At 41.3% G+C, this 10,751-nt stretch overlaps 1 protein-coding gene across 1 annotated transcript in view; it reads right to left on the reverse strand.

Annotated features, from left to right (window-relative positions):
• Window positions 1-10,751, reverse strand: part of fcho2 (FCH and mu domain containing endocytic adaptor 2) — a gene marked incomplete at its 5' end in the record, with an annotated part of 44,412 nt that overhangs the window by 11,424 nt on the left and 22,237 nt on the right. The window contains 8 exons of the mRNA XM_010790133.1: window positions 2,750-2,897; window positions 3,559-3,714; window positions 5,047-5,158; window positions 5,669-5,728; window positions 6,127-6,256; window positions 6,347-6,462; window positions 9,953-10,038; window positions 10,170-10,209. Of these exons, the coding sequence (XP_010788435.1) occupies window positions 2,750-2,897; window positions 3,559-3,714; window positions 5,047-5,158; window positions 5,669-5,728; window positions 6,127-6,256; window positions 6,347-6,462; window positions 9,953-10,038; window positions 10,170-10,209 (848 nt within the window). The remainder of the gene's footprint in view (window positions 1-2,749; window positions 2,898-3,558; window positions 3,715-5,046; window positions 5,159-5,668; window positions 5,729-6,126; window positions 6,257-6,346; window positions 6,463-9,952; window positions 10,039-10,169; window positions 10,210-10,751) is intronic.

A 10,751-nucleotide genomic window follows, 5' to 3' on the forward strand; every position in this document is an offset into this window, starting at 1 on the left:
CGAGTGATGTTTTGATTGAGGAGGAGTGGATGTTTAGGTAGGTACGGGAGAGGAGTCTGCCGGGAGCCAGTGGAGGTTGAATAGGGGGTGATGTGCTGCCAGGGCTTGGTGCGTGTGAGAACCCTGGCAGCTGAGTTCTGTACTGGAGCCTGTTCAGGGTTTTGCTGGGAACCCCGGACAGGAGTCCGTTACAATAGTCCAGGCGTGAGGTAATGAAACAATGAATGAGCTTCTCAGCAACAGAGTCGGAAGGTGATGGCCGGAGTCTTGAAATATTTCTGCGGTGGAAGAAGGCTGATTTTGAAATGGATTTGATGTGGTTTTGAAATGAGAGGGTTGAATCCAAGACAACACCAAGGTTGCGGACCTGAGGGGATGGGGAGATGATGGAACCATCGATGTTGAGGAGCAGATCTAGCACGTTAGTTAGCATTACAGCTAGGGATGGGAATTTCAAAGCAAATGTATATTTGAATATTTGAACCCCCAAAAAATGGTTAACCGGTTAACCGAAATGTACATATCCTATAAAAAAAAGATTGGGTAAAAAAAAAAATTCAATTTTTTTTTTAAAAACGATTTTTTAAAATAACTTTTGGAAATAAATAAATACATGTTCAAATAAGTATAGAAACCAAGTCGAATTTCTCAAATTTATTGAACTGGTGATCACAGTTTGACACCTATAGGCCTACAGCAGGGATCACCAACTACATTTGTCCAAGGGCCAAAATGTATCCAATAGACACTATCGCGGGCCAGCGATTTTTATATAGTCGTCAATGCTACATAAACATTATCTTGCACATTTTATCTAACCATCTCCGTTTCTAACTTTCAATATATTTTAAAAGAGATCTCTCTCTCTCATCTCCGTGCGGGGGCGGGGCCTCACAGACATGCTGCATCTCTCTCTCGCTCACAGACATGCTGCAGCGCTGTGCAGTGTGCACACAGTTCTGCCGGTATGAATATACATTTTGTGAGGAAACTTTTCCACCAATAACTCCAATAAGTATTCCAAAATGTATTCACTTCAGGTTTACGAAAGTAACTGTAATCAGATTACTCGTTTTTCAAATGTAACGCCAGCTGAATACAGTTAGCCTACTTGATTTTTGTATTCTGATTACGTAACGCCGTTGCATATATTCCGTTACAACCCAACCCTGCTTCTAGGCTACTCTCCCGCCCCTTCTGCCTCTCTGTTGGACTCTGTCGCAGCAGGGCTGCTGCTGTGGAGCGCACAAAGAAGACTGTTCACAACGAAGGATCACTTCTTCTTCAAGGCAGGGAAGGTTTCGCAGTAGGCAGTCTACTGTCCCGCAGCTGCTGCCTCTCTGTTGGACTCTGGTACTGCACCTTACTCACGAGACGTTGTAAAAAAAAAATGGGCGGGGGGCGAACGCAGTAACCACTCCGCCAACGCCACTGTCACCTAAGTCGCGCGGGCCGGATGAGAATGTCTGGCGGGCCGGATGAGAATGTCTGGCGGGCTGGATGTGGCCCGCGGGCCGCCAGTTGGTGGTCACTAAATTAGAGTAATGAAATGAGACTATGTTTAAAATCAAAAACTGAATCAAAAAGTATTATTTTCGCAAGCTGGATTTAACATTTTGAAGATGATTGTGTGCTGCTGAAATCTGGTCTACCACAATTTCAATAGCAATATTGTATGTTTTGTATATATTTTGTTTTTGTGTCCGTTATGAAAACTTGTATACTTATCCCATTTACTCTGTTTTCTTATTTCTTTTTCAAAATGTTCTATATGTATCACCTACTTTCATTTTGCATTCAGTTATTTTCTTTCATGCTGGGGTGGGGGTGTAATTAATCTGCTTCAGTCTAGTTGAAATGTGCACTGTTGCATCTACTGTAGGCTATGTATTTGACAATGACATTCTGTATGATATTTCTTTATAATGAAAACTCTCAAAAAATGAAAGTGTTAAAAAACTATTATTTTAATATTGCAGATCTGACACACAGATTTAGTTGTTTTAAGTTTTTGAAGTTCAGAATACAAGCTAAAAAAAAGTATACACTATGTGATCTCAAGTCTTAGGTAGGAAAACAAATTAATCTGTTTACACTGTTGAAAATGATTTATATCAACATGGGTTTTTGAGTATTTTTATCAAGATTTATTCAACGTTTTTATGTATAGTTGGATTTTATAGGTAGATCTTTAACAATAACTTTTTTATGCACAGGGACATGCAATATAAACTAATGTCATCATGTAAATACGCTGGTTTGAAGCTGTAAAACAAGACTTTTAGGGTTTGTTTAAAAGATGATGTCATCCAGTGTGGGCATTCACGTGTGAGCCTCCACCAGTGTAGGACCACAGTAGGCTTATAGTATATATCTGAGGTCTGAACCAGACTATAACATGATGTTAGAGCAGTTAATTCAATTACAAAGTTAGGGACCACACATTAATTACATTCCTAACTGGCTCAGGAAGATTGTGAGGCAGGAGCAGAGACAAAGGTTCAAACTAATATTATGAGAAAAGGTCATGTTAATGGCTGGAGGATCCTTTAGACCTCTGACACACAGCAGTAATCAAATACTCTGATACCATTGTTATTACCTTTTATTATTTAAAATAAAAAGGACACTGCACTGGCTGTACCTCACCAGGATCATTTCTTTAGCTTTTTTCTTGTCAAACACTTGAGGAAACATATTTTTAATTCTTAAATATAGTTATTTGATCCGGTTTATGTTATGGTTTGGCCTTTGGCGGACTCACCTGGTATTTTAGGATGTCCACGTTGTAATAGGAAGCTGTAGGATTCTGATCTGAGGCTTTTCTGAGGTAGGACGTCAGCGCTTGCATGTTGAACCAGAAGTCCTTGGAATTTGAGTCACTTTGGGAAGGATCACTAGATAAAAAGATAAACAATCAGAAAGATATGTGCACACACTCACACTCTCTGAATAATCAGAGGCTCAATTATTCATCACTCTTTTTGGCTTTGTGTGCTAAGCTCCAATAGCTTGGAAAAAATGACCCTGTTGTATCTAACCAGCTGCTAAATCATGAATTCCGTTTCATTCCCACCATGCACTGCACTAGAAAACATGCACTTTATCTAAACTTTTTATGAACCGTTGTGAACTCGTCACATTCAATTAGTTTAAAAAAGTTGTAGTTTTAAAATAGAAACAAAACAAATTGTGGACTTTTGAATCTTGCACTGCATGTGAGGTAAAATACACATCTGACAGACACAAGAGGTGAGAGGTAGATTCATATATGTTGGATTAAGCAGCTGTTATATGAAGTTTGCCATTTCAGCGTGTGAAGTATTTCAGAAGAGACGTGGGCTGATGAGAGGCCGCTGCTGGGAAAATGCTTCCCTGACAGCCTAATGATGAGGTTTATGTCAGATTACTAATTGAATTTCCTCTTACTGACGCAGACTACACTTCCTCTGCTCTCGCGTCCAAATCCCTCTTTCACTTAACCACCACTCTGACAGGTTTTCATTTCGTTCTTCAGACTTCTTAAACATGTTTTACACACTCCTGTGGACAGCTCACCTGTACAGCAGCTGTTGGTTGGGGAGGATCTGCTCCAGCCTGCTGGTGTTCTTCAGTTTGAAGGTGAGCACGGCGGGGGAGGGGTTGGAGGTGAACACCTTGATGATGCCCATGGGGAACGACAAGGTCATGTCTCCTGTGATCTTCACAATGCACCTGTGGAACGCAGACAAGTTAACGTGAATTATGAATGTCAGAAAAGGGTTTTCTCAGAGCCCCTCTTTTGAATCAATGACCCCATCAGACCTCTTTTTTCATCAGATTTCAATTTGGTTTTAACCAGAATAACATCAGGAGCTTGTAAAGGTGCTTTTATTTTCTGTGGAACGGCCTTCTGAAATGCTTTTCTGCATCTAGAAAAACTGTATGTTGATTTAAAGAGAAGCTCAGGCCTTTGAGGAGCATATATGGATGTGTATGGACTGTGTGTATAACTGTATATGGTATTTATTTTGATTGTTTGATGTGCTTTTGGCTCTTATTTTCCTTTTCAAATGTCCCCGGAATAAGGAGTAAATATATAAATAGTATCTATTTTTGTTATATTTTTTCTATACCGCTGTGTTGCATAATGCTAGATGTTTTTCTTTCTTTTCTTTTGAATACATAGCACATTGGGTTTCTTTGTAATTACATGAGGCTCTATAAATAAAGCTGCCTTCTCTACATTTTGTCTGTACATCAGTCCAAAACCCATATATACTATTTTATTTAAAAAGCAATGAGAGATTAGTATAAAATGAACACATTTAAGAAGCTGGAATGAGAGCCTGTTTGGATTTTATTCTTAGAAAATCCATTATGAACACGAGAGTTAATCACTACTCTTACTGAGAACAAAGCTTACAGTAATAGGACATATTTGTTGTGATTATATATTGTACTTAAGCCTACTAATCTGCTTTGTATACAAAGATATACAGTAAACAAGGCCCTTTTTAGAGTAAACATGAAACACATTGGCTTTAGATGCAACACATCTCCATTTCCACCTTTCTTCACGCACATCTGCGTGCTTCTACAGTAATATAAATCCAGCTTCTCCTTTCAGTTGAGATGAGAGTCTGCGGTGGTAACTGTCCACAGCGTGTCTGAACCTCGCACCGTGTCTCTGCTGCATTGCTTATGAAACGTTCCATTTACTAAGCCCTGCAAAAATAAGCCTTTTGCACAGCTGCAATTTAACAGCAGTTAACCAATAAACGGCTGTATGTTTTCTCTGCCCCGGACTATAATCTGCCCCATGTAGGTTATCCACTCTGAAAGAATGGTGTCAGACTCACGCAAAAAAATCCACACATGCAGGGCGAGAGGGAGGTGCACACACAAAACCAAAGGCTCTGAGTGCAGTGCACATCATGCAGAATGACACCGTTTAACTCATAACGTCATTCGTGGTGAAGTTTCAGTTCAAATATGGACACAAATGCGTATGCGTGCAGGTCCATGTTTGGGCCTTTGAGCAGCAGGAGGTCATGTGAGACTCACTTAGTGGGATCAGCGCCTTTGAAGTAAGCATTAACCGATTCTGTGAAGGCCACGGCAATGGGCAAAGCATCTTGGGACGCCAGGGTCACAGGGCTGGGGCCGCGAGACGTTCCTGAGAAAGAGAAAGGCGCAGAGTGAGAGGCCTGATCGGACTTTCACACCAGAGCTCACATCAGAAGGCTTGACCATGCAAAGATGCATTATATAATATAGAAGTATTACTGCAATTCAGTCATTCATACATTTCAAAGCAGTACATTCTGTTAATTTTCATAATGAAAAAAACTTTTTTTGAGTAGATCATGCTCCAGATTCTATACTTCAAATTAATTATATTAGTTATACATACAGTAGATTGCTTCAGGCAGCATATTCAAAGTTAAGTCAACAAAATATTTACCAGTCAAATCATTCATTACGTCGTTATTCTAACAACAACATTTGTATAATGTTAGGAGTTGATGCAGTTGACGGTAGGACAAATGTGAGGAATGATCTGAATGTGTGAGAGCACACAGGACAAAGAAATGCATCACTGCAAAGCAGTCCATCCAGTCGAACAGACTGGGGTTAGTTTGAGTTAAATACAGAGGAGGGTCCTCTTGCATGATCTCAACCATACCTGCTGGTGTTTCACACCGCTTCTCAAAGGTAGGCAGCTTGGCTATGAACGAATCATCCTCTTTACGCCAAATTAAAGCGATACAAAAAGAAAGAATGAGATAAAAGAAAAACCCAGAGAGCACAAACATGATAATGCTAAGCAGTGTGATGTGTGAGAGTGACAGGTGACATGTACAGAGTACAGGGCATGACCTCATTGAAAGGAGTATCTCTGAAGGCAGTTTGGAAAGGCGGACTCACTTTGGCTTAGAGGAAAGAAAGGAGAGAGGAAGAGCAGCTCTTGCTCTGGGGAGGAGAGGGGGGGAGCAGAGGGGGGCTCAGCTCCTGTGAGGAGAGGAGTCAAGGGAGCAAGGAGGAAAAGCTGATCTTATGCAGGGACAAAAGGTGGGTGGAAACTTGGTGAAGAGTTGAAAAGCAGAAGAAAATGGAGATTCTCTCTGTCTAGAGGGGGCTTACCAACAGTGGGGGTGTTGCCGGCACTGAGTGAGGCATTCGAGGACAAAGAGGAGGAGCTCTCCGCCCGGGCAAGGGGCGCAGCGGGAGGGGGGCTGGCATTGGAGGTCTTGGGTGGGCTGAACGGCCGTACCTGAGTGAAGGGAGTCATAAATAGGATGTTATTACAATGTCAGAATGTTATTTTTATAGCAATCAGTATTGTGTTCCTGTAGTGACTCACAATCTCATTGATTCCTGTGAGTTTCCCTGTGGGGAGTTTGGGCCTGGAAGAGGGTCGGGGTGGGGGCACCAGGGCTCCAGCTGTGAGGGGGGTGGTTGGTCGATTTGGTAAAGGCACTACACACAGAAACACATGGAGGTTTTACTGGTTGGTGGCGGAAAACAGCATACAAATAGGGTAAAAACACTGAAATGAATTCAAGTAGATGCAAAAACCTCATGCATGAAGTATAAAAAACATAATTGCAAAACATGAAAATCATTACCTCACAAGAAAAACACATTCCCAAATTAACTTCACAAAAAAAAACTCAAATACAAACATGTTGCAAAGCAGGCAGGGAGTTAGACAAGCGTTTTCCTTGAAACAAAAATGAAAACACTGCAAAAAATACATTCTTCACAATAAAACCCATGAGAACATAAAGAAACGGAACACAAATAGAAATAAAACTCCAAACTTCAGGCATTGCCACATCACAACCTTAGCATCAGTTATAATGTTACCATTCAATATGTTGCCTGTTTGAGCTGCTGCCATCGCCCTCTCTGTAATCCCAGAGAAGACGTCAGTAAAGCGGGGGTCTTCTCTGCTGCCGGACGTTTTGCAGTATGCGTCGGCAGAGTCGTCAGAGAGGCAGCGGGTGGACCGGGGGGGGCCGGTGTGGGGCCCCTGGAGCTCCTTCACACTGAACCCCTGATGGCGCGCTGGAGCTAAGTTATCACTGAAGGCGATCCACTGGCTCTGGGACCAGCTGACGGAAGAGAAGGCGTTGCCGCTCTTTGGGGGGCTGGCAGCTGAGGGGCTTCTGATGGGGTCGATGGGCTCCGTGGGCAGGGTGATGGGGGCGCTCTGGGCCCTCGCTGGCACGGGCTTGAGGACTTGGAAAGGGTTTTCTGGGGAGTCCCAGGGAGAGGAAGTGGACGAGGAGAAAGAGGACACTTCTTTGGATTGCTGGCTCTCTGCCAGAGGGGGGGAGCGCTCCCGTTGTGTCACCGCCTCAGCTGGGGGGGGCGCGTGAGTGATAGAGCGATAAACATGATAAAGCAAAGTGTAGACAGGTAACAATCAGACATGGAGTTACATGTTTAACAATACTTTTCACATTAGTTAACAATACGAGATGATGCTTGAGTGCCCTTCTAGTTTTCATTTGGGATTGGTTTGCTTCTGTGTTGATGCAGTTCAATGTTGTTGACAAATACAAATAGATAGTTCTGCAGGTCTTTTATTTGTATGCAATGGGAGATGATTTGGCTCGGGTTGTCTCAATGTTGCTTGTAACAACATATTGTATTACTGATTGCCAAACCTTATACAACTCACATATTTGAGTAGTATAGTGAGTCATTTGGAGAACTATGCCAGTATTTCCCCTTTTTTATTGCTATTCTTTAACATCCCAGGGTGAACAAAATATGAAGCACCTCTGTGGCACTGTATTAAAGTAGTCTTTAAGTCTTTTCTAGGTGTTTAAAACATATTGTTTATCCACTTTAATCGTCTCACACGCAGTAGGGGTTACTTTAACAGAAACAAACCGATATACACATTATTTAATCTTTAGTAAGTGGCTGTTACCTCGCTGTCTACAATACTACATTTTCTTTTAACTCAAAAAGGGAATCATAGATCTTGTGTACCTATTTTAGCACACTGCAAGTTTAAAGCACAGGCAAAACTCTGAGTATCCTTAGTCTTGAGGAAATATGACGCATATTTGAATGGAAAATGTTTCCTCTTATCAGGAATAAATGAGCAAAGCGATGACCCTGATTTTTGACACACATCCTGATTATTAGAGTATATGTCATACCTGTCCACATGCATTTCAACAGAAATCTGACATAAGTACCATGCAGCAGAACGGTAGTTGATACGTTTGACGGTCTGATAAACGGGGCACACACTCTTTACCTGATGCCTCTGGCAGAAAGACCTCTGAATCATTCATCAGAAAAGATGGAGATGGAGGGATTGAAAGGAAGATAGAGGCAAGGTCTAACAAGAAAAGTTCAAATGAATAAAACAAACAAGGAACAAACATATTTTTTAAACTCAGACAAAAATGTTTGAAGAAAACAAAAAGCAAAGGAATAAAACAATATGTAAAACAAATGAAAATGTACAGAACAAAGCAATAAATACAATATATGAAAACAAATCCTGTACATGCGGCTTGATTCAGTGAGCACAGACTTATGTATAGTGTCATGTGTGCTAATGCTGCTGCACTGTACACAGAGAGATTTAACAGGCTGTGAGCAGGGCCTTAATTCCCATCACAGTACCTTAATCAGGGCACTCTGCGATGCTCTTTTGACTTTTAAGCCGAGACCTTTGACAGTAACGAGACAATGTTTGACAACATACGTGTCAGGGGGCTTTATAGCCGACCCCCTGACCTCAACTAGGTGCCAATTAACTGTGGATTACGCTTAGCCTAGGCAATGGGTCAGCGCTAATGTCACTCTGTTTAAACACTGGTGTCATGCATGGAAAGCCATGAGAATCACTCTATCAACACTTCAAAGTCAAACAAACACTTAGAGCGCAATATGACTGTAGAGACTTCAGGAAGATGTATAGGAAACAGGAGGAGCACAAGATTTGAAAAGGATTGTAAAAGTAAAAACTGTGATAGCAGCGATTTTAATTCTCTAAGGCTGAATATGCTGTTGACCTCAGGGGTTAGTTCCTCTAACTGGGACTGCCCTGAGAGGAAAGTCATCTACTGAGGTCCTAAGAAGAACAAGAGGAAAGGGGAGACTACAAAAACAGCAAAAAGGACACGATCACTGGCTCAAACGTGGGAGTAAAAGCCAGAATGCTTGTAGCATACTTAAAGTGATCATTTTAGAGACTTTTTAGAAGCTGTCAGTTTGCAGAGTAGAAAACATCATTTCTGACATTTCAAAACATAAACATCAAATTAAGCAATTCATCTTATTTGTACCATATGAGGGGAAATATCCCCCAAGCTCACATTAACAGAACAAAAAAACACTCAATGAATTTTTCTTTTTCTCTGGTTTATGGATTTGACTTATTAAAAACAAAACATAAAGAAGGTTGCTACTTAAAGTTATCAATCTTGAGATTTTTATAAAATCAAACCCACTTTGATATGCTCTGATTTGTATCTGATATTCAATGTACTTACCTTCTGTAATTACAGTATATTATAATACAGGAAATGAAGAACGCATGTATCCAGCGAGATCTTATTTGATTGATATCAGCCTCACTGTTTAGGGTTTACTGCATCGTGTCAGAACATGTCATATCATTGTTGGAACAAGAAGAAGAAGAAGCTACAAGGACATTTTGGAAGAAGGGCTGCACACATTCAACTTCTCATCAAGACAACTATCTCCTATCCCCATGTTCAAAAACGTGTTACACTGTGTACAGTATGAAGTCAGGTCGCTGTTGCTATTATGATTGATTCTTCATTCAAACAATGCGAGTCAGTTTAGCTACACTTTGGGGTGTGGCCAAACGAACCGGGACGGAAATGTCAAGAAGTACAAATGAAAAAGGAATTGCAGTAACCTGTAAGTAATGTGCACAGCAGTGAAGAAAGAATGAGGCTTGAGGGATTACCTGTTGATGAAGAAACAGAGGAGGAGGAGCCTGCTGCAAGGCTCGGGCCGAACGGGTCCAGAGACAGAAGGTCGTTGTTGGTGAGTCTGCAGGGGGAGAGGGTCAAGTTCAAATGAGAAACATTTACAGCAGAAAGCGGCACGATTTCCTTCCATACAAAACAAGATAGTGTTAACATGTTAAAAATGGTGGCAGTCATGGACACATTCATACTTACTCGTATGGTGTTGGCACTCTGGGTTTTGCCAGCTCATCACCTGCAGGAAGAGACAAACGGAAAATTCAGACCCAACAGACCTGCAGAGCACAGCACATTACTAAGATACAAATAAAACCCCAACACAAGAGGCTTTCAAAGGTGACAGTTGCCAAAAGCCATGTTTAAAGTTATTCACACCTTAAACCAGAAATATAAACTGAGCTTCTGACAGCTGTGAAAAGTCATAGAAGTATATTTGCAGTAAGATTTCGGTTGATTACAATATTTTTCTTATTTCTGCCTTACACAGTGAACATCTTACCCAAATACTGCAGAGGGTTCAAATGTGCTTTTGATTGGATGGTAAACCTTTACAACAGGGGACCTCAAATAAAACCAGGCATTACTTTGTTATTTTGCACCCCTTTTCTAAAGTGTTACAGAGCATTGCAAAGATCCATACGAGCAACCTGAAGCAGCCCCAAAGCACCAGAGGAGGCAATGAGAGGACCCAAATATAAAACCATTTCAATATTACAAATAAAAGTTTGCAGTGAGAGTGTGTCAGCTGAGAGGAGGGTTGTGGCAGGGGGGGGGGGG

Source organism: Notothenia coriiceps, unplaced genomic scaffold (assembly GCF_000735185.1).
Source record: "Notothenia coriiceps isolate Sejong01 unplaced genomic scaffold, NC01 NC01_scaffold00033779, whole genome shotgun sequence".
NCBI lineage: Eukaryota > Metazoa > Chordata > Actinopteri > Perciformes > Nototheniidae > Notothenia > Notothenia coriiceps.